This window comes from Apteryx mantelli, chromosome 3, assembly GCF_036417845.1.
Source record: "Apteryx mantelli isolate bAptMan1 chromosome 3, bAptMan1.hap1, whole genome shotgun sequence".
In the NCBI taxonomy this organism is placed as follows: domain Eukaryota; kingdom Metazoa; phylum Chordata; class Aves; order Apterygiformes; family Apterygidae; genus Apteryx; species Apteryx mantelli.
The window spans coordinates 100,496,705-100,522,263 of record NC_089980.1 but is presented as its reverse complement, the minus strand read 5'-3'; the positions used below and the strand labels follow the sequence as shown (position 1 = coordinate 100,522,263).

Below are 25,559 nucleotides of genomic sequence, written 5' to 3'. Positions count from 1 at the left end.
GCTACAAAACTAGCTCCTTTTTATATGACAGGAGCAATTTCTATTTGTAGAATTCAGGAAATACTATTATTGTTTTACAGTGAAACTATGACTGAAGTGTTGTTCTAGTTCAACAACCATAATTCAATGGCGAGGCAAAAGGAATACCACCTTTTTAAATTCAGAAGCACTATTAACCTTCCTATAATACAATTGCTAAACAAACAACAGTCTGAAAGTACAACTGATTTACATACAAATGCCAATTGTGGCTATCTTCTAGTTAGAAATCCCTACAGCTGTACACAATGTGCATGATTTGTTTGATATGTTTACATGTTTTGTTTGATAAGTAACTGAGACTAGAAATTGCAGTGCTTCCCTATACTCAGCTTTTTTCTGCCCAAGTTTCTGTTTGGGTGGGGACGTGAATTATAAAAGCAGGTTTGTCTCTATGTTTTATCTACAGTTTCCATTTTTATATTCATAAGTAGATTTTTCTCCACATTTGGCAGTAACTCGTAGAAATGCAGAAAGTTACCTATAGAACAAAGCTGAAGAAGTGGGCTTGAATTTGCCCCTCAGCTTCCCCGGGTTCACCTTCTGCTAGGGATGCCTGTCACTCCTCCAGAAGCCTGACCCGCCAGCCCGCTAATGCTCACTGACCTTTTGAGGGCAGCTGTGAGAACTGTCACATTCCTGCATTTAAATATTTGTTAGCAAGTTCAGGAAAAAATATTCCAATGTAAGCTAGCAGGAAAGCATTCAGAAGAGGAAGTAACAGCCCATAGTTTCCCGAAGTCCCTGAAACATGGCAGACGCAGGAGCAGGAGCTGCTCTAATAGCTGCCCACGCTGCTTCTCTCTCTCACACACACACAGTTTAATGTTTCAATTTGCAGTTGCATGACTAAAGGAATAGCTTCAGATATACATTTGCAAACAGTGAATTGACAGTTGGGATTCATCCATACATTAACGGCGTATATATGTGACCAGCCAGCTATTTATTTCGCCACGTCTGTCTGACGCAAGAGAAAGTCTATGTGTCCAGGTGCTTTGAAGCTAGCAAGGAAGCAACTTGAGTGGCTTCGGGCACCTGCGTCAGCCTGAGCGCCGCGGCCCCGCTGCCCCAGCCAGCAGAGCTGCCTCCAGGATGCCGAGACGCCTTCTGCTGCTAACAAATTCCTATGCAGAAAGTTGTTACAATGCCAGCTGTCTTGACTTCTCTGTGTGTTGAGGAAGTGACCTCCTACTACTTAAAACAGTGAATGCTTTCTACCTCAACTGAAGTTTATGGTGAATGGTTTATGTTTAGATGATAATACGCAATCAATCTCTGAAGAGCTCCCACGACTGGCTGTTGCCTGAAATTACGCAGGCAATCAGACTAGCGAGCACAGGATTGCTGTCAGCCCCTAACTTTTATAGCACTTCTTATGCAAGATACTCACCAAAAAGAAAGCTTTCTGATTTCTCAGCTAAGCATACACTATTAGATTAAGATTTTATGATCAGAAGAAACCCTTTCACCACTAATTTGACTTCTACATAACATGAGCTGTCAGTCTTCCCAGAATTCATTCCGGTTGAGTAATTATACTTTGGCTGAGTAATTACACTTTAACTAAACCAGGCCTCATCTACAACTCATGAACACTAATAATATTACCTCCAAGTCAATAAAGATATTAAACATTGCAGAGCTGAAAAAAACTCTGAAATACCATAACACTGCAACTATTTTATTATTCCTCATAGAGATACATATTTTAGCTAGTATTATAACTATCTAACACAAGCCTGGTTCATTTTTTTGTTGGTCCAGTTTCTTAAAATGAATAGTATGATTTCAAATGTGTTACTAAAGCTAAAAATAAGAGTAAATCAAAACTTGTAAACTCATTTTAATATTTAATTCATTTAAATCTGTTTTTAATAAGCCCATGCTGATCAGTAATAGTTATTTTACCCTCAGTTTTGATCTGTCAAACCCTTTGTAACAACCAACCATTCCAATATTTTACCCAAGCTTTATGTCAGGCTACAGCAACCAGGACTTACTTAAAATAAAAAAACTCCTTATTGTAATAAGGTTTTACTAATTGTTTATTTTAAAATTTACAGTACTGAGTACATGTGTTTCAGGTAGGTCTACATTAATTAATCTAATTAATAGTTGCTTGTACCATGACAACATTCTTTTCTTCTTCTGCAATCACTTTCTTTAACCATTGCAAGGAGATAAACATACAGCTCTCAAAAGGCACATGAACGTCCAGAATCCAGAACTCCCGTCACCTCAGGATTTCCAACAACAATTTTGCATCGTTACTGAGACTGGCCCACGAGTGCGCTGTGTTTGGATTGAAATCCCACCTGAGAAGGAAGCCCTGTCCATAGACCCACCAAATACATGGCCTTTGGGTAAGCTGCAGTTTTTATTGAGATTTTCATTATCTGAAATACTCCATATAATTACCTAGTAATTCTCCATATAATGTTTTAAATGCTTTGGATGAAAATGTCCTAACAGTTAAGATTACTTGCCTACAATTTGTCTATGACTTACAAAACAGGCGTATTATTTTTGGAAGTGGTCAGCACCACTCCTTTTGGACACTCAGTCATTCCTACATCGATTATACTGAGTAATTTACTAGTTCAGTCATGCAAGTCTTTCCACTAGGTCAATTTTTACTCATAAGTAAGCAATTTCCATTTCTCTTGCTTATTATCTAGACAATTGTATAAAAATGCTTTATTTGTTTCTCTACTCATTCCTTGGCTTTATGGGCAATGGAACAATACCACAACTAAAAATACCTTTGCTAAAACTAACAGTAATGAAGCATTTAATACTTGCCAGAAATTTTGTGAGTAGCTGCTCAGAGTTTTTGTTTCAGATTCTGAACATAATAAAACAATACAGGATGAAAATTTGTGAAGTTTTTCCTGCAATCTGCTTTACAGTAAGATTTAATCATTCTGGAGAATTTGCAGGTTGTGCGCAACAGCATTATAGCTGCCAAAACACATATTTTAAAACTGATTTTAAAGCAGTCATTGAGGCCCCCACAGAAAGGGAAAAGCAACTAATCTAAATGGAAAACATCTGCACATTTCAAAAAATATGTTTAGCAAAATTATTTGTATGTGCTCAAGTTATGAGAGTGATTTCTGTTGTATCTTAATATGGAAAATCCTGACCTGAATAAGAAAATATAGCATAAAAATACAGTCATTTGTCAAAAACGTTTAGATTTTAGGTTAAGGAATTGAGGTGCAATTCCACAGCAGCTTGACCTAATATAACTAGCTTTGCCAGCAAAAAAAGTGACCAGGCTTTGGCCATTTCAGTTCCCTGAAGTGGTTCACCACCTGGTCACACAAACACCAGTACGAGGGAGGCAGCAGGAACGTGCTGCTGGGCAAGAGGAAGCGTGGGAAAGGGGAGAAGAAAAGGGAGCTGGTGCCCCACTGTCCATAACTTAGACTGCCTACAGCTGCCAGGGAACTACTCCCAAGCTCCGATTAAACACAGAATATTAGCAGACACATTGCAATCTGTCCAGTCAAGTGGTACGGCAATAGAGCCCAAACCATTCATAACACAATTCAGAGGTCTCATTCCCAGTTACAGCTCCCCTATGATAAATGCTTAAACATCTGACGACCCAGTCCCCACTGGAAAAAGCAAACGAACCATCTACTTCTTCAAGCGCAGTTCAGCACGACCCTGAAAGCACAACTGTGCTGTCCCTAGAGAAGACCACAACCCAGCTGTGATTCAGAGCCTTGATTTCTCACATGCTCTTGATTTCACCTCACCCCTGCAAAAGCCCAGAAGAACATAAATGGCACTGATCCTTATCCTATTATAGTTTCTTGCATCTGCTACAACAGTGGGAGAAAAAAAAAAAAAAGCCTCTTTACCAAGTCTCCTACATGTTCAAACTTAGTTTAAGCTCTCTTGTACCAGTAAATTTACCTGGGGCTTTTAGGCTGTTGGGCTGTGTGTGCACATCTGAGCTTGATACACACCCGGGCAGTAATGAAAAGCAGGCCAACAGCAGCAGTTCTTTCCTACACTGCTAACCACAATATTGTCTGGGGACTAAAACACGTGGAAACTCTAATAGCACTGTATGATTAAATTGAAGCTGTTCATCATATGGTTCTAAAATAAGAAGCCATATTAAAAAGTGAAACAACAAAAGGCATCCGAATGATATGAAGGTGAAGGTCTAAGAGCACCACCAAACCCGAGCTCACAGGATTTTTTATGCATCTTGTAACTGTTTAGATTTGCCACCCTTTCAGACACATTCAACTCATTGTTTACTCACAAGAACAGTGCCAGGAAAGTTGAGATACTAATACATGGGTGCTTTTTTTGGTATAAGTATTTCTATACATTTGATATATTTAAAGAAAACAATACCCTGTGAAAAATAAAATTGAAAATGAAACTGGGGCATAAAAGCAAAAATCAAAGACTACGACAGTATCAGAAGTACCTGATGCAATTAACTGCTTAGAAGCATTCAGCAATAGATGAAATAAGTGGCCCAGCTGCACAGACCGGGAATAAAAACATTCTGGAGCTGATGACACTTGTGTGTGACCTGACAGTGCTCTGTGCTGCAGTGTTCAGTTACGTTTCACAAGGAAGTCTGCCTGCTTTCAGAAGGGGATTTGGGGGGGAGCAGAGAGGGAGGGTGGCAGACTATTTCTGAGTTTATTAATGCTTTCTTGATGTACTTCTAGATTATCCCACTGGGGCAGGGGTGGAAATGCAGCTCCCAGCTCAACAATCTGGAAGCCCCAGCTAAATTTACTGGTACAGGAGTGCTTTATTTAGCTTTGATGATTTTTTTTATTTAGTTCTGATACATTTATGTGGTATCACACATAAATGTTAATGCTTGTGCCATTTTTAGTTTAGCATTTGTTTACTTGTATTAAATCATGATAATATTACTCATTATATTTTGTTCATGGGTAAAATCATTCAGTCTCACTAATTCATGTTTTCTTCCAGCTAAAAAAGAAGAACAGGGGCCAAGCAGTTCTTAACTAGTAATCCCATGAGCCCTGGAAATAACAAAGCCATTTTTCAATGGTTAACTCTCTTTAAATTCTCTGTTTCATACAAATGGGAAGCCAAGTTATGCAGGATAAGGTTTACTTACTTCAAGCACTAGGAATTCATTTTGGGAAAATTCATAGCATGACAGCGCTTTCTACAGCTGAAGTCAATATACAGCTGAAGTACATAGATGTGCATTCCCAGCACAGATCAGGCTACAGCTTCAAACTCTTCCTCAAAAATGAGACACAGAAATCACATCTGAAATCACTGCAGAAGAATTCTACAGCAGAAATAGAGAAGGAATGCTGCCTTGAATTATACTTTTAACTATAATGTCCCCCTTTTTCCTGAAATATTTACCACTTTCCAACATTTACAATGTATGCAGCACATTTTCCACAGACAACAGTTTCCTTAACTGCTCGAGCCTTACAAAGCATGTCTACACCGTGCACTAGGATGAGAAAATCTACACTGTGTATTAGGATAAGACTTTTTCCATAAGACTTATTTATGTTCCCATAATCAAAGACAGTATCATAACAAAGAAAAACAACTTTTAACAATTTAACTTCTACAGAAAGTTTTCTTAAAACTGCTAGTATTCACTACACCTCAGAAAAGCATTTACCTCATTATCCGTTCCCACATCCAACATCACCGGTAGACACTCATGAGGTTTCACTCCTCCGCATGCTGTATAAAGTGCCAGTTTACCAACTGGGATGCCCATTCCATAACAGCCAAGGTCTCCAAGACCCAGAATACGTTCTCCATCTGTCACCACGATAGCCTGGAGGAAGAAATAAAAGCACCGTAAAAATCATTTGTTTGCTAAGATGATACTTACATGTACTAAGCATTTTATCTTCTTACCATCATTCTTTATTTTTATTTTAAAACTGTAATGGGTACAAATTAATTGATAATAGAAAAAAGGCCCTGAATTGCTTTATTATATTTCACTGTGTTTTTGTTTCTCTATTTTCGACCCTTGCTTCACTGTTAATGGGAGCCCCATGTAAAACTTCTAAGAATACACAAGAGAAGTATTTAGTATTACATTACAAGGGAACTGGCATTGTTCCCTCTTACATTTTCTGTCAACAGTATGAAAACAGAATAGGAAGGGAAAGGCAAGTTGCCTACTTTCTGCCTAACAAAGAACAACCCTGGACTCCTGGGTTTTGTCCTAACTGTTTTCAACAAAACCAGAGGCCTCTATTACTGCTGGCCTTTGACAGGGCTGTCTGCAGCCACTTGGTTCTTGTCCTTCTAAACATGTATTTCTTCTTCCTTTGAGCAAATAACATACTTCGCTAGATAAGGATATCATCATATTTATACATATGAGCAAGTACATGTTTTCATTGATAGAAATACAAGAACACAGTAAAACCCACAAAACTGTCCACACTAAAAAAGAAGATTTTTCTAAGTAGTGGGCAGAAAAAGCCACTGCCCTTGCTTGAGCCAAATTGTCAAACTCTTGTTTTAACATTTCCACCAACAACAAAGCATGTAGTACCACTAAAATGTTTTTGTAGTAAGAGCATGAAGTACACCTACTCTAATAAAGAAAAGACCTGGACAATACTCAGAGGAGGTGAAACACCTGCATTCCTTAATACCAAGTTGCCAGATTCCACGAAAAGGCCTCCTCAGACTGAAATATTGTACAGCACATTCAAAATGCAATAAAGGTTAAATATGATCAGAATCTGAAAATTAACACCATAGCCTAGGAGAAGCTGTTAAAAAAATTTACAACGGCTACTGCCAACAAACGCTTTTTTCATATACAGAACACACTTTTCTAACTTGGTGGAACTGTTGAGGGACAGTTAAGTCTATATATATTTCAAAATTCCATATACTTTCTGATTAGATATGGATTTTTTTAAAAGAACTGTGCACCATAAACACAACTTTTAAATTCCAATTAATTCTAAACCTCAAAATCCTAACTAACTGAAATTAGCTAAAACAAAATCACATTCTGGAAGGTATAAAATTTCAGTAAAGCTCTCTTTCTATTTTGACCTGCAGATTTCAAACTGTTTTTATGAAGACAGGTATGAACTCATTCTTACACAGCATCTGGACACTTCTATCACTAGTACCACACTCTGTGTGTATTTGATGCCAAACAAGACCCCAGCTATTATACACTGATGCTGTGGTGGTGTCTAAGACACTAGTCTTGTACTTAACTGCATGCAGCCCAGTACCGCTCTGCACCACTCGAGCACAGCATGCCTCTGCCAGCACAGTCCTCCGTCTTTAGCCAGCGCCAGAATGACACTGCCAGCTATATTATATGGCCTCCTCATTTCAGCAGTGGAAGGGAAAAAGAAAGGGGGATGTCATGCTCTTGGTCTCCTTTCTTTTCTCCTTTGCCCTTTCCTGCCCTCTTTCTGCACAGCCAAATGCCTGAGGCAAAGAGAGGTCCCGTACCGAGGGGGCGCGCAGGCCCCAGGAGGGCAGCGGGTTGTGCTGAGCAGAGGCCCGCTCTGGGCTGCCAGCACCCAGCTGTGCTGCCGCCCTGCCGCTGGTGCCGTCCCCCACGAGCCCTCCAGCCTCCCGTTCTGTCCAACGGGACATTATAGCCTCTTGACAGGCTGCAGAGTAATGCAGACAAGATGATAAATACACAGAATAGAAAAAGAAAATCCTTATTTACAGTAATGATTATTTCCTGAACCCAACAGCTTGTCTAGATTATGTTAGTCAGCAATCTGGCAGCTACCTTCAAGGCTCAGTGTGGGAAGCATCTGACAACACAATAACTTCCTTGTCATAGTCTGTGACAAGCAGCTTTAGCTGCAAATTTAATATTTTGTGAGAGAGCTCATTAGGTAATGTATTTGGAGAACTACTAATCCAAATGCAGCAAAAATATTCAGGGTTTTTTAGGCTGTATAATATTCAGCGTAGTTGGCCAATTAATCAGTAACACTGTAAAGGATGCCAATAGCAAAACAAATAAAGGTTTAAAAGCCTCAAACTGTAGCTGCATCAAAATTGTTTCTAATAAAAAATAAGCTAAGAAATCGCTGAAATCCAATTAATAATATGTCATCTAATCAGAATAATATATTTGGCAAAAAAAAAAAAACGCTCATCAAAACATTTCCACCATATCAATCCAAACCAGTGTCAGCTTTGTCATGCAAATTAAACTGAACTTACCTTGACGACACTTTCTGGCCAGCACTTAAGCATTGTAGCGATGTGTCCTCGGTCATGGATAGTGATAAAAAGTCCTCTGCAAAAAAAAAAAAAAAAAAAAAGCAAGCTTTTCACATAAACAGACAATTAAATATTTCAGTATAAATTATTTAAATAATAAATTAACTATAGGTAAACATTTCCAAAATACATAGATTCGATTCAATAATAAGTGCTCAGTTTTGTAAGAATGAGTGAATTACAGATCTGCATTTCGTAGAAGTCAGAGAAAATGTAACTCAGATACAGAGCATTCAGTTATGTATTTAGAAAACAGTTTGTCTATAGTTAGACTCCCCTTTTGACATATAGAAAAGTGGAAATTATCTTGTCTATATAAAAATCCCTTTGGTTTCAAAATATATAGCATATCATAAAGTGCTGAGCATACTGAATTTTTGCTTAGAATGGTATTTGTAAATTGGCCCACTAATACATAGAGTTTAAAGCAAAACGACACAAAAATTTGATTCTCATTTATTTTTACATGTTTACAGAAACAAAATCAATGTAATATCTTATCCTACTCATCAGCCTTTTATTCTTCATTTATTATACTTGACACATGCAGATATATACCCGGGTCCACTTAGATTTAATTTACTTCCTGTATCTTATCTACATTTCTCATTTGAGAAACTGAGAAACTGACTGACTAAAGTCAGTCTCTTCAAAAAACACAAAGTGACACTTAAGAAGCGCATGCCAAAGATGACTTCTTTTAAATGAACTTTGTACTAGTAGTTACAAGGAGTTGTCCTCCGGAATTATTCCAAACCATTCCATGCACCTATTTCTAGGCAAAAATTATAAAGTAAAAATTAGAGAAAAGTATAGAAAAATAACTTAAATCTAAGTCTACTGCAGTTTCTCCACTCATCCCGTCATATTCATGGACGTGGGTGCAGGTCCCTGTGGGTCAATCCTGAGGAAAATTAATGACTCAAGGAAACACTTGACAGATAGGACTGCAAGTATTCCAATACAAGCAAAAATTTCCTGCCTCGTTAAAAAGTATATTAGTCAAGACATCAAAATGAGTCCAAAAATTTTATCAATTCATAAACATAAAATGCATTTAATATGCAACTGTCTTCCTTCCCTCTTTGATATACAACATCAAAACATACAGTTGAAATTGTTTATTCTTTTGGAAAAAAGACAGAGTGGTCTGTTGCAATTAATCAAAATATTTCTTAGTCTTAAAGCTAATGATTAAGAAACAAAAACTCCAACCTGAAGCAGTTAACTAAAGCATGATAAAGATTGTCATGTTCAAAAAGAAACATAGATGCATACTATATAAAGGTTAAAAAAAGAGCAGCTATTTGTGATTAGACATTTTTAATTGTTTAAATTTCATTTTAAGCCTTTTCTCCCAGCACTGGGAATCCTCTCTTGCACAGCCTAGCACCCTTCAGCTGAGAAGGCTGCTTCCTTTCTCCATGCTCAGGACGAAGGCACCAGCCTCGATGATTATGTCTCTCAGTTGTTTCTTACTAAGTAATGCCCATCAATAAAAGATTTCCACCATCCCAGTGGCAAAATACAGAGCCTGGGGGTGGGAGGGTTAATATTTACAGCATTTATCAGAAGTGCTGGTGTTTACTGACTGCAAGCTTTTCTAATTGCAACTCAGTTAGCTAAAAAAGAAGGCCCTAACAGTGAAATACTGTAAATAAGCAATGCAGAAAAAATGTAAATGCTTCCTTTCTGATGTACTGTAAATTATTTTATAAAATACCATATAAACTATTCACATAAATCATAAATACATCTTATCAAAATGCTAGCCTCAGAGATGGTTGATCTGGAGAGATGAGCATGCTAAAGAAAATGAAAAGTTTAAGGGAAGAGCTATCTAGAGACATCACCCTTGTCTTTCTCTCCACCCTCCCATTGACACTGACCTACTAGATTAGTGTTAAATGAAGCAAGATTTTGTATTGATTTTCTAAAGAGCCGGAGTCCAGCCCAGTGTGGTTAAGTGACCTCTTTCTTGCAAACTAGGGAGAAAGGTCTCCATGGAATAAATTCCACCGCACAGGAAAATAAAAGCAGTGTGGCTGCTCAAGAAAGAATTTTGTTAGAACATTTGTAAGGATCTTTGAATAAGTATTCAGAGCTTATTTCAGAAATCTGTCCAAGCAGGATCACATTCAAAAAACAATGAAAAATAGGGGTTAAAGTGTAAACAGAGTCATGTCTAAAGCATTTCATTCCCTTTCTTCCCCCCTCCCTCCATTCTTTCTATACATTAGTAACACATTTCTGGAAACATTGTCCTGACTGACAAGATACCCCTGGTTTTAAGGGTCCAATTTCCTAATAATTTATTCTTTTATCTGGATCTGTTTCCTCATCTTTCACTTCTTTCATTAAAACACCTTTCTCCTTTAAGGTTTTCTCTACAAGAAGCTACATTGTCATGCAACCTTGAGGAACATCAGGTTTACAATGGTGTAAGCCACAAGAACCTAAACTGCTAGAATTGAAAGCGCTGACAACTCTATCTGCAGACAGCCACTTAAAGGTAGTACTATGTGTTTTTCTCATCCATGAGATCATGCTATGTCCAGAAAAAGCACCAGCTGCCCATAGCTGAAGTTTATTGTAACTGGGATAGCCTGACACAAACTGACAAAGTACCCAACTATTTTCAAGCTTCTGTCCAAAAAAAGTTTACCTGCAAATGACTAACATCATGGTATACACTTAACACCAATAATATTTAAGGCTCTACCTTATATGCTAGCATAGATTTTCGTAACTTAAAGCTCCACAATCTTCTTAAAAACAACATTAAATAATTTTTAAAAGGACATTAGTCTTACTTAGTCACAGTAAAAGAGATCATCTCAAAAAAAAAAAAAAAGACCTAAACAAGTAGTCAAAATCCACGTGTTCACTTAAACAGCTAAATACAACTGCATTTAGATGAAATGTCATCATGCCAAGATTTTTATCTTCATTAGGACCACCGTGAAGAGGGTACAAGTTCAAGTGTCAGACCTTAGAAGGTCATGAGTTTGTGTGCATGAACAGTTCCACATATGCTTTATTTGCATTATTATTGCATTCAGGTTTAGGAAGACCTCTTCCCCATCCAGCCATCTGACAGCGTTATCTTCTCACAGCACTTATTTACACAGCAAACATAATTGTTACGAACTGTACATTTTACACTCAAACTTTACAAGCAAAAATCAGAAAGTAGGCACTGCAGATCTTTGCTTGCAGTCACTATGAGTTCACTGTGTGAATTCAAAGCGGGCGTACCTCCAACTCACTCTTACTCTTCTTGCAAAAGCTTGGTGTTGAAAGGCTGGAGTCCATGCAGGCTACTCTGAGGAAGCTTCTTTGTATAATTTCATCTTCAGTCACATCCCTAAAGTCATCAAATTCTATCTTTTATGCCCCTTTGATCAATGAGCTTGACTGGCTTGGGACTTAGTCTAGTGAAGAATCAGTACCTTGTACCACTTAACATAGAGTACAGGTCCAGACTATGAAATTGCTGACAAAAGAGAAATAGCATTTTGCAGCATTTTGTGCCATGTGGTGAGCCTCTTAGTCACAGACATTATAGTTATTTTTTGGTGCTGGGATAGCACAGCCATGAGAAGCATCGAGAAAGGAGCATGGCATCAATTCCAAGCCACAAACATTGCAGGCTTGAAGCTACACAATTTATACTGGATCAATATATTAAGAAGGTCTATGTATTTCAGCCCAGAAATAAGACAGCATTATCCACTTGACTACAGTGCTAGTAATAATGGTGTCAGCGATGCACAGCATCCAGGACTGAGACGCTATTCTGTCAGGAACCATACAGACTCAGAACAAGAGACAGCCCATGCAACGCAGATATGTGGTGTGACACAGTACATCAGAACGGGGCTGCTACAGTAGACGAACAAGTCATACATTTCAGCTGGTGGGTGAAGATGCAAAATTCAGAAAAAAAAAAACCTGCGTACAGATGTGCTTTTATAAAAAAGCTGAGGAAAAATAGTTTCTGCTTGTTTTTCAGCCTGAACATGTTTTTGTGGTTTGGATATCTAATAAAAAAAGAATCTTGCGGGGAGCAGGCATGAGCTCTCCTGTACACATTTTAAGGTCAGTCTAAGTTTGCAAACTCACTGTAAAAGCATGTATAGGTTTTATAATATACTATACTCCTTTCTATTTGAATTGATCCTGTGACATCTCAGTTACACATACTATCTTCTCTTGCAGGGCAAGACATCGAGACTGCTGAGGCTTAAAAGGCCAGTCAACAAAACAGTGAGTTACATCTGACTCAAAATAGCAGATTAGTCTTCAAATTAAAGCGTTGACTTTGAACATGGCGCGATGTAGATCTACATGGAACACATTTGAGCACATATGCACAAAGACTCACCTTCATTCATTTTGGCCCCAGTTAGACTCATTTATGACACTCATTTATGGCACTCATTTATGACAGTCTAGGCAAAGGGAGCACCTCTGCTCGTGCTCATTTCAAACAGCCAGCAGATATATGAAACTACAAGTCAAGAATAATTATGCAAAGAAGTACCTTTCTTCTTGTCACAACACCAGTAAAATCAGAGCTCTGTATAAGTGGGATCCAAGCCATGGCATGGATAGAGGTGGATCTAAGAACGAGTGGATCTATTTTGGGCCACTGAGTTCAGTATACTGTAGAAGATTTTACCAGCTATGTGGAGCTCATTATATATCACATAATTTGGCTCTGTTTTATTAGAACAAAGTAAACAGAATTAAATGGAGTATTTGTTTATCATGCTTAAAGGAAATAATGTTTCACTGGCAACTTATTTGCCTATTTCTATTAAAACATAGTTTAGAAAAATGTGTCACAGAAACAGAATAATCCTTTTTTCCCCCTCTAATAATAACAGGAGGTACTTTAACATGTCTCAGAAAATGCCAAGCATTTTTCAATTTAAAAAGTTCAAACTTTTCTCACAACCCTACATATTCAAAACCAGTATTTGAATTATGAACTGTATATAGAATTATAATAGAGGTGACTTAACTTCCCCATGCAGCCTAAATCAACAAGCTTAAAAATAATAATAATAAAAAATCTTAGGCAGAGGCTTCAGTTTATTTCTGAGCCTGCGCTTTCCCAAACTCCTGCACTTTGCAAGAAAGAGGCAAGCTATTCCCCTAGCTCCTCTGTTGAAATCCACTCATATTTGTATCAAAATTATACAAATGGAGCAATATAATATAAATATTGTACTAGAAACTAGGGGTACCTATATCCACACAAAAGAATGACATGCACTTTTTTCACTAAGAAATAACAACCTCTGACCATAACTGTTCAACAGGGCTTCTGTCATCAAATAAAATTTACCCAAACTTTTAATTACATCATACCACACTAGGTTCCTTTTTTTAAGTGACATTCATTCCACACAGGTCACTAGACCTGTGAGGCCTAATACTACCAAAGGGCTGATTTAAGGAATGAAACTCTTCACTGATTCTTCTTCTTTTTTTTTTTTTTTCTTTTTTTTTTTTAACTTTGCCCTCTGCACGGGGGTGAATTTCACTACTTTATACTGCACAGGTATTTCTTTCAATAAATAAAATACTTCATGCTGAAATTACAGCCACTACTGACTCTCATCCTAAATTCAGCAGTATTAAACAAACCTGGGCTTCAAAAGTTTCTAAACATCACATACTCAAACCATATTTAAACATGGAGATTTGTAAGAAGCAAAACAAAGACTAAATCAAAAGACAACATCAAAAATGGGAACAGCAGCATTAAGAGAACAGTACATATTGCTAATACCTTTTAAAATTCAGAGTTGTTTATGCATAAGACATATTTCATAAAACAGGTATATAGTAGCAGTATTTGAAAGACAATGGAATATAAAATACAAAAAACAACCTGGGAAAGACGTAATAGTGGATAACTATTACATGTTATTTCATGCTTGAGATATGGTTTCCTAAATGACCCATTATATATAGTTATTTTGAGAAGAAAATAGCTTCAAGTATTCTGGAAGATAGATGATAACATCTGCCAACTCCAGCTGGTTAATCTTAAAAGAATAATAGATGCATCTCTGTAAATTTTTATAGTGACTCAAAAGCCCCATTTGGCATAGGAGTGTAGGGAGAAAATTAAAATAGAAAAAAAATATAGTACATATAGCTGGTCATAATCACTGTAAAGAAGAAATGCTGATCTGGTGGGTCTGAACATTCAGTCTTCAGATATAAGAGCAAATCAGCATTTATTCTTATTTCAAGGCTCTGTTTTGAAAACACTGTTTCCTGATGCTATTTATCCACTGTTGGCAGCCTGTGTAGCACTCTTGTAAGTGCCTAAGTCCGTCAAAGCTATTTATGAATCCCTGTTAGTATGTGGGCTGTTTTAGCAGTTACTACAGTTAAAAATAACACCTACATAGCAGAGACAATAGTTCAGAGCACCTACCCAATGTTACAGTCTATATTTATTATAGCCTTGAAGAGCAGAAAAGTGATGAAAGTAACCTGAAAGACTACAGCTGTAAGTCAATCATTTGAAAATATGACCTCAAGTGAATAGGGGGCTCAGAAAAGAAAGTATCATGTTTGGGGGAGTAAAAGGCACAAAACTGTAGAAATGCAAAGATTTAGATGTTGTGGGATTTTTAAGCATAGGTGTTAAAACATTATTTAAATATGAATAATAATAATAATGATAATAATAAAGTCAACTGGGGTAAATAGCTACTTAAGACTATCAGATTATCATTTTTTCTTCATTTATCATTTTTTGCCTCAGAAAGCATCAGCACTCCAGCTGCTGAGCATCTAAGAACAAAAGTAAATACAATATCCATGCTACGCTCAGGCCTTCCCAAGAGTTCCCACGGCTCTGCCTGGTCTCTCTGATGACGGACACTGCATGGTTCAGAAAAGCTCCGTGCAGGCAGTACTGCAGTTAGAAGAGCTGGCCCAAACAGGCCCATGGGTTACACGAACTTTCCAGCGGACTCCCTTTGCCCACCAGCCACACTGTCATTCACTTCATGTTTCCTTTCCAGCAATTTTAGTTGGAAAAATGTCCCAACCCAGTTGGACTGAAACTTGGGAATGCATCAGAAAGACATGCATTTTCAAATATATCTAGGGCTGCCAAGAAACCTGACTTCAGATCTCAGCTCAGCCCCTCTTCGACCCCAGACTGAGCTGCCGCTCAATCATTCAGTATTTGCCACCATGACAAACCCTACTAGCCCCACTCCATCTCTAGGCAGGGGGACAGACCACACAGACCATTGCCCCATCTACCCTTCACTGTCTGAAACAAGCTCCAGAGCTTGCATACAGCATATATTTTACATATGTAACATAAATAGAAGGCAAATGAGAAAAGGAAAAAAGAAAAAAGCTACACATAGGACACTGACCTGTTGCTTTTCTCCAGCACATCTGGACTCTCTCAGCCCTCTGAGAGCCTGATTCTTGCTAGCAAAGCATGTAATCTCTACATTGCTACTTCAAGTGCACAAAGACTTGCAAAAGGTACCCTTTTTGCTTGAAACATATTGCCTTTACTTTTTCCAGATGCCAACTGGATAAACTCAGGCTTCATGACTGTGCAAAGAACCCAGATATACATACAGTAAAAATCAACACAATGAAGTAATTCCTCAGCTGCTCTTATTCAACAAAATAAATGTTTTATTGTAAAAATAATCTGAGTAAAACATTACAAGCCTTACACAGAAATATTTTAAAAACAAGCATCTTATGTGGTAGGTAAAGGAACTAGTCTCTTTTGCTATATAATTCAAAATTCTCTACTTAACTTTGGAAACCATAATGTGAATTGCAAACTATGTCAGATAAAACTTAAGAATTCTTTACTGTAAAAGCAACATTTCATGGACTTGTCATTGCAGGCTTTTTGCATATTTTTTTAAAAAACTCACTATTGTATACCTAGATAAGAGTACATTTTTTAGTTAGTGCCTCACCTCCTTTATGGAAGCAAATCTCATATTATGCTTTAAATATTCAGACTGTAATGAAACATTCTTTTTGTATAGCAAGACAGTAGATAAAAATTAAGACATATCTCCTTTGTATTATTTCTTGAAAAACAAATTTTCTGATTTAACTATATTCCTAAAATACCATTCATCTAGACAACCAGTTTTTATGTATCTGTTGCTTAATCACAGTGACATAACTGCAAATGGGACCTGTTTGTTTAAAAAGAAAAAGGCAGACTTTGAGAAATACTGTTTTTAAGAGTCAGAGCTGTTCTGCTCCAAAGCTACTTAAATTCTTCTGACAGCTGCTCAAAAAATAACTTAATTACTTACACTCTAATAGACACAAATAGTTCTATTTGAAGACTGTGAATGAGAGAATAGTTTACTAGAGCTGGACACATTCATTTTTAAGACAAAAAATAACCTGCTGTTCTGCTTGAATAGCTTTCATGTTTGTTTTATTTTATGCTGATATTAACTGCGTTGAGAACCACCAACAAACAACATCAACCATGTATCTACCAGGAATCTTGCTATGCTAATGATGTTTTTTTAAAAAAAACTTAAATGTTACTTAAAGTGTGAAATACTCAAACAAGTGGGGTCACTATCCTTCTGCTTACTTCAATGATTTGTGCTGCCCTGGCTCACTGGAACATGGAAAATTTCCAGCATTTTAGACAATAGTCTCATTTAAACCAGTTTTCATTGACCTTTAAATCACCATCCTTTGCTCTCAATAACCACTAAAAAGGACAAAGTGAAGACTTATTAAAAAGGCTTCTTTTATGGCATATCCTACTCAATTTCCATTTTACTAAAGAAGTCACTCTGAAACCAGACCAAAAAAAAAAAAAGGGAGTTGGTATGACACTATCTTCCATCCATAAATCTGACCTTATCAACTGAAAAGTAACCATGGAAGCAATGAGCTCCAGTGCTAAGAGGTAAAACGGCAAAAAGGAAGGCAGACAGACTAACGTAGAAAGTATAAGGGTTAAAATTGTAATGTAAGACTGTCAACGAGCTCACAGGCACAGAGCAGAGCGGTTTTAGCCATGCTTGAGCTGTCTGCACAGTGCAGTCTGCAACACCTGTGGGAGACACGCTCAGAGGGCACGCGGCTCTGCCCCATCTCGGCTCCAGGCACTTCGCAGCAAGGAGCACAGGCCGCTGATCTGACCTGTTGGAAACAAGTTTTCACTACTGCAGGCAACTGCATCATTTCATCTTCTAGACACTTTTCATCTTGTATAAAAGGTTTTGTCCTCAAATGCCTGTATTCTGTTATTGAGTTGTCAGGTGAAATTTTACAGAAGCTTTATACTCCCAAAAGAGCAACATACTAGTGTAAATAAAATGTTTATTATCCAATAATTGAAGTTGCCTCCATGAAGTATTTCCAATTTTCTTAGCTGCTTTGAAAAGTTTACCAGCACTATTGCTATCAATGAAACTGAAAGCTGCAGTATATTTCCCCCTTTTCTGATTTGCTTTATTATAAAAAACATCCATTGTGAAAATACATTTACTGTATATCCACTAAAAGGCAAAGCATCACCTGGTAACATTTTTGTACATTTATTCCACCCCATTTAAAAATAGGAGGTTTCAAAATATCTTCCTGTCCAATCATGATGTATTTTCCAAGCAATAAATAAAAACATATGTTATAAAAATCTGTTATTAGAAGCAACTAGATCATTTTATTTTTTTAAGTGAAATTGAAACTGATTCCAATCTGATTTTAAATAGTTAAAGAATGATGACAGAATACACAGCTTTAAAAAAGGTGACTTGTTTGGTCTTCTAGTTTTTCAGAATTAAGTATTTCTGTAGACTGGCTGAAATTTCAGAAGTTCTATGTTGCTAAGACAGTCCATTTCCTCCCCTCATCATCTGAAACACTAAAAAGTATTTCAAATCTATTTGAGATTTTGAATAAGATGCAATCATTGATTTTTTTTAACTATCAATTTCTCTTCTCCATGTGAGGACCACTGTCATGTATTCCACATGGAGATTTCTAACCTTAAAATAATTCCTGATCTTCCTGCCTTTTCTCCAACCTCCATCAGGCCAGGAAACATCATTCCAGTGGGCTGTAAAGAATTATTATTTTTTTAATGATACAGCTATTATGCTATTTTAAAATGTGAACCAGAAGTTTCAAGAACTGCAAATTTATAAATAAAAGTAATTTTTTTTTACTACTACAGCAAGTATAAACAATTGACCAGACATGAATCATGAATTGTTACAGATCTGTATACTTGAAGAATGAAACACAAAATACCAACTGTGGGTGATGCAAGCTGAAAAGCTACTGAAAGACAGTTGCAGTTCCACACAGCGGCAGTGTAGTAGCTCTATTGCCATACACACACCGCACCCTTACTCATAACAACACTCAGCAAAGTTATTTTGCCTTGGCTTCATATGAAGTAAAAATCTGGCACCTAACTTGTATTTCTTCTAATTTCTTGTAAGAAGTATTAGCAATAAAAAGAAAATACCTGTTCTAGTGCAGCTTACTGTTCCTAAGATTAAGGTTTTTTGGATTCTGCTCTGCTCCAGCATACACACAAATTTGTTCCTGCTTTCAGTGGACATTGTATTAGCAGATAGATATCAAAAATAGGTCTCTCATATTTCAGCACATAAAGGCAGGCATAAGAGTCTGAGAAAGTGCAGATTTTAATTTATCACTTGCACATTTTAAGATAAACTGGTTAATCTTAGCACAAAGCAAAATCAGCTTTCACATAATTACTTTAAGTAAGAGAAGTAACATCAAATGCAATAATATATTTATAGGAAAAATACTTTCTCTTTGCTGATTCAAAGTGCACCACAAGCAGTCACATTCAGTTATTTTTGAAACAGAGAGACAGTACTGAAGTTTATTGACGCCTTTTTTAATAACCTTACAAAGTGGACATTTTCTTCCATATAAACTTTCACTGAAAATGTACTGAATATAGTTATAGTAAGAGTATTGTGTCTTTCAATTACTAAAATAGGAGGGATTAAAAATAATGCAATGTGAACTGAAAAGTAAACAATAATTCAGCCTCAGTTATTTCATAGACTATTCTCTTATCATTCACAGAAACAGCATTCAAACCATTTTCTGCCTTAAAGTTCTATTTTTAGTATTTGGTAATGAATCAGTTTCAGTTTTCCCAAATAAAAAAAAATTGATGGGCTTGAGTTTAGTTGCCTGCTAGAGCATGCAGCCTCTTCCTCAGGATCTCAGAGTGAATCAGGAGTTTCTTAGAGAATCATTTGAGGCAGAAGCAGAAAGTCTTGCTAATGCAAAATAATCCATATGATTGAATTCTCAAACGTTCCGCTGTTCTCATATTTGTTGTGGTGATTAATATTATTGGCTCACCTACATGTGCCTCAGCTCACATTGTACAAGGTAATGGCAAGCACAGCACAAATAAACCTGCAGGAAAGGCAACTCCCAAGAGAGAGCAGCAGCAGGAGGCAACAAAGATTATCTGAACTGGGTTTCAAAAACCAGCTGGTTCTGAAAGCAATTGTTATTTTAAACAGCTGATTCCATCAAAAAAGACCAAACTGCCTGCAGCGCCACTCTGATCGTGGGATCAGGCGCCAGGAACAGAGTGGAAAGGTACCAACAAAGTCATCACATTTCTCCCTCCCTTTCTGCCCCTCTCCAGCCTGGGACTTGCAACCAGATCTCCAGGGAGCACCCTGGGCTCAGCTCAGCTTTCCTGGAGCTCAGCCACCACTGAATAGCTCAGGAACTATAAAGTACCGCAAAACGGGGTTTTGAGGGGAGAGAAGAGAATTCCCTTTGGATGTTATTTCATTCAATTGCCCATCATCCCTGGAGAGTGCAAGTATGGCACACCGTGTAGTCTGGTCCACTTTAAATGGTGTCAAGGACATATGCATTCCCCCACACACTCCCCACAGATATTTTCATTCAGATGTTCACGTTATCCTTATCTTGACCACAAGAAAACAACAATTTTCAGTTTCTCAGGATAAACAGGTGGAAATTTGTGCAAGACCTATCGCATTAACCTTTTATACGGCTAGTTACACAAAAGGAGGGCATTTGAAAGCAAAACAATTGCTATAAAGAGGTGACGTAATTTTCAATTACAAACTGTGTTGCATTGAATATAAATATCTTTTTTCTATTATAATTAGTAATGTTGAGAGAACAGGCATAGTTTACTTCTGATACTAAAGGAAATTTGTCCACTTCTTAAAATGGCATCTAAAGATATATATTCAAATTATATTGTTAAATGTTCACTAACTACAAAAACTGTATAAAGACCTACTTGCTTATAAAATATACCTGATATAAAGACAACATTTCTGTAATAGTAGTTCCATATTTTGGGACTGCATAAATTGAGACCACAAACTCTTTCGTGGCAACATCATGACGGTCATTAAGCTGAGTCTTGGATGTGTCCGATCCCATATTCTCACACACTTTTCAGTCAGCAGTCTAGATTTTTACTTCTGACTTTCAGGGACTATAAATTTATTTGGTTTCTGCATAGGTTGAATTATAGTTTAAAATTCAGCATTTTTACAGCTTTGAAGAGGCTGGCTAGTTCCTGGATAATGCTTGTCTAAGTATTTTGGTTCCAATTCCCATTTTGCAACCTGATAAACAAAGATGTTCTGTCCCACAGTTTTGGCTTTGTCCAGTTTCTACCAACCAAGACTAGGTATTTTCAGCAATCATAGTAGGGTTCTGGAATACAGATTTGCCTACTCTTGATTACATTCTTAGAACTGTTTCCTTCAAATGTCCAGAACTGCTAAAGATAACCACATGTAGTTTCCAGCCAAATATGACATGGTAATTTGCAAACAAAGATAGCTTTTGAAATATCACTAACAACATAAATGTCAGTTCTAATGCAGTTTACATAGTCACCTTACATCTTTGTTGTATAATGCACCATGTTATGACATTTATTTGCCTAGAATAAATTAACACATTAATTCAGACCTATTCTTCCAAGTTTGAGTTGCTTCTGTTGCTCTGCATGTATAAAGAACCTTAAAAGCTCATTTTGCTTCTTTATAGAATAATCCTGTAACAGTTAGAGACTGATTCTAGAATTACTGCTTCTTGGTGTCTAACAACTTATGTTTTAATCTCATTCTAGTTAAAGAAAAAAACTCTGTGAGAAAATATGGCACTGAATTGAAACTCAGGCCTCAGGGTTTTCATAAGTCGGTTTCTTGCTGATATTTTTATACCTCAGCTCCTCAGTTTAAACACACTTCAGAGCTGGCCAGTTAGCCCCTGTTAGGTGAACACCAACAGCAGATGCTCAGATAATAGCATGACACATGAAAAAAAAAAGAGCGAGCAAATAAATGACTATAAATATCAGATTATGTTATAATGTACAACCTAGAGTACAAATCTGAGTTTCAGGAAATCAATTAAAGTTGATAGAAACTGCTACTCTACAAATATATTTGAAACTAAGGTTTCTATGATTGCCAGCATTCTTTTAAAAATTGCCAAGTATTTTTCTCTGTGGCAATTTTTTCCAGTCTTCTCAGCTGACAACATGAATATCAAAGAATATTCATTCAAGAAGTATAAAAATGGATCTCTTGAAAAATATTCTATTACACTTATGCATGAAGATTTATTCTGTCATTCTGCCCTCATGACCAGCAAATCAGGTTTTCATAGCCCCTGGGAAATACAAGCAGCCTTAATAGCAGATGCGGAATTTCAGGCCTGAGTTAGTGCTTTAAAGTAACACAAAGTTTCTCTGCTAACAAGTAATCCTATCACAGAACTGACTTCTCAGGTTAGCAATTTTTTTTCCACATGAGTAGATTATTGTTTATAAATGCACATGCAAGAGAGAAAAAAATCATTGTCTAGCAGCAATGTGACTAGCTTTGTACTAAATTTAGATTCCAATTCATCCTGTCATTCTCACTATAAGAAGTTAGTCCTTACAAATTGCTTTTAATGATATCTTATTCATTTGCTTTTTGTTATTATTTTAGGGTTTGGTGGAGATCATTGAATGATTTGATAACTCATCATTTGACAAGCTTTTTATGAAACTTAAAAACTGAGGTAGCTTTAACAATAATGTTTTATTTAGGCTACTGATTGTGTATTGATACATATCCATAAAATACTATGTATTTTAAAGTATTTAACTTAAGAACAATCAATATGTTAAAATCCTTTATTATCACTTTTTGTCTACTGAAGGATGATGTTATTAAATAAACACTTTTCTTCCCATTTCTTAAAATAGTTCTCATAACCTGTTTGATAATCTGTTCTACTGTAAGAAATAAAATGGAAAGAGAAGCTCAGAGTCACCTAATTACTAGCAGGACACATAGCATGTCTATCCTGTTTTATTATTTTACAAAACCAAAGGCTGAATCGTAGCCCTGATGAACCCACAGACAACCTACTTCCTAATCACGCTAATCAGTAGCTCAGCAGAAACCACCCAAAGGACTATTTCTGAAGCTACAGCCCAGAGCAGACAGCAGCCTGGTGGTGAGGGCATTTGTCTGGAGCATGAGCCTCGGGCTCACTCAAATTGATGCTCTGATTCACATCTCTCACTCCAAGTGTGGCAGGTGTCTAGGACTCCTGGCCAACTTGTATCTCCATAATTTCTCCTTTTGCCCAACCCAGAACAGAATGAACTTCCATGAACAACATTTGTACAGGAAAAGTTTCAGCTCCTGCATTCATGATTTTCAAAGAATTGTTTTCCCCAGAGGTTACAGACTAGAGCTCCCAGAGTCCAACAGGAACATGCCCCCTCACTTCCTAATTACTGCCAGTTGACTTGTGTTTTAAAATTGCTGCTAATAATCTCATGCAAAAAAGTAACCTACCATCTCCAGATAGAGCACAGTGTACTAGAGCTAGAGTTAAACTTGAGATAGTAGATTAAAAAACAAATTGTCAGTCCAAACATTCAAATGATCCTATACATTGTCTTCTACTAAATGCCAAATTTAATAAACACCATATGCCACAGTCAACTAATCCACGTAATACTCAGCAGCAAAGTCAAAACAATTTCCAGCTTCATTTTTTAAATATACTGCGCTTCAATTACTGTAGAAACTGCATTTTCTTATTTTAAACTGAAACAAGGCCAAAGCCAAGCTGAAATCTAGATACCATAAAATCAGCTAAAACAATCAAAGTGTTCCTTTTTAAAATGTTTTAATCCTCATTAAAGACATAATAAACACATATGAAGCTCAGTACAGGAGACATTGAAAAATAAGTTAGTTTCCAATCATATATGTAACATTTGCATGGAAAGCTCCAATTGATTTTGATTGAGACACTCAACGTTAAAAAGGGTATAGTAACTAAAATCTCCTAGGTTAGAATCTTAGCTAAAATATGAGTTAAACACAGAACTTAAGCTAAAAAATGTTTTATTTTAGAAAATTCAATGAAATGCTTGAAGAACTGACCAAAACACAGCCTAATTTTGTTTTAATTTCAGCAAAGTGTTGTGGTTAGCCCGCCTTTGGTATAAGAAGGGTTCAGTCCTACACCCACCCCACACCCAGCTTTTATTGTTTCCTTTTGGCTTCTCAATTTTAACCAATATGTTACAACTACTGTACCTATACAACAGCTGCAGTGATTTCTGTCATTTTACCCCCACATTTTCCATTATCAAACACACAAGCAAAGAGTAAAATGCAACCAACCTGACCAGCACTATTACTGGTCTAATTTCCTTTTATCTAGTGTTAACAAAGTTCTACCAGCCCTTCCCTGAAATACACTCAAGGATAAAAGAAAGAGAAATTTTTAACAGAAAAAAATTAGGAATAGCATATTTATATTGTTTACATAATGTGTATTTTAATTATATGTGATCAAAACTGTTTAAGAATAAATTAGCGACCCAATTAAAAATTATCAGAAGCCTTTATGTAAAATTTCAGGAAAATAAAAAGATTGAATGGAATTCCAAGGTAACATTTTTAGTGTTAAACACCTGAAATGTATGTGGCTCACTGTCAATAAAAATTAACCTCATACATTAGAGGAAAATACTGTTATACTTTCCCTCCTTTTTATATAATTACTTCATGACCACAGGTAATGTTTAATGTAATGTAATAAATAATGTAATGTAATGTAATAAAGTTAGAATCAGCAATTTGGAAAAAAATGCAGCAAACAATTATATCAGCTGACAGAAACAGCTAATATTATTACAAGCCTTTACTATAAACCTACATAAAACAAAACAGCACAGGATATGGAATGAACTTAGCGAGGAATCAGTCAAGGCAGACTTACTGCGTGCAGAGGGTATTCAAAAAGCGTCATCTAGCAGTCACAGTAGAAGTGTTTCTGAAAGGGCTATTTGTGAACCTCCTACCTGTTCAAGGGACCTGGAGGCTCAAGTCCGATGTCAAGAAGAGACACAGGCATGCCTGAGACCATTGCCACTGAAAGTCTACAGGGCATACGCTCACACATCTTTCAAAAACAGACTTTGGCTTCGCTACAAGGTTTGGATGCAATGTACCAACCACACATCAGCCATCATCAAGAAGAACCGCATTTCATGCCTGGCACAGTATGTGTATTTTACATTCTATGTCAAGTGGCAAACTGAATATAGAAACAGGTACATTGCCTATAGCAAACTGCACTCAGAAATAGGGCAGATTTTAAATCTTTGTATTCATGCTATTTACTTGAGAATTACAACCCCTCCATGCTCATATTCTAGTTACTTGTCAATTAAGCATTAATTAATGGAACAGCAAGCAAACAGTGTTTTGTGTTTTCAGAAGCACCCATGTACACATTATGTGCATGGATCTCTGAAGGGCAAAGGAAAACAGTCAAAGGCATACTGTTGCCTAGAACTGGCAGCATGAACAACCTGCAACAAATCTGAGCATTCATACATGCTTAAGTTAAATCTAAAAACCAGCTGTAGGAAAAAAGGTAAATAAAACAAAACATTCTTTAACATAAGAATGCTGTAACACGGTGAATTTCTACTGTAAATGGACATGTGTTGCTGTAATTTGCTCAGCAGCAGTAAGCTGTTCCCCTTAGATGGAACACTCCCCCACCAAAAAGCCCAAACTAGTAGTTAATTTCCTTAATTCAAAATATACTAAGATAAAGTTTGTGAGACCTCCTAAATTCACTAAAATTGC

The 25,559-nt window shown here is 36.7% G+C and overlaps 1 protein-coding gene across 3 annotated transcripts in view; it reads right to left on the bottom strand.

Annotated features, from left to right (window-relative positions):
* ME1 (malic enzyme 1) overlaps nucleotides 1-25,559 on the bottom strand; it is a 236,160-nt gene that overhangs the window by 107,068 nt on the left and 103,533 nt on the right. For all 3 annotated transcript variants that reach the window (XM_013948848.1, XM_013948847.1, XM_067294050.1), the window contains exons 4-5: nucleotides 8,266-8,341; nucleotides 5,705-5,866 (exon numbers count right to left, since the gene is read on the bottom strand). In XM_013948848.1, coding sequence (XP_013804302.1) covers nucleotides 5,705-5,866; nucleotides 8,266-8,341 — 238 coding nt within the window. The remainder of the gene's footprint in view (nucleotides 1-5,704; nucleotides 5,867-8,265; nucleotides 8,342-25,559) is intronic.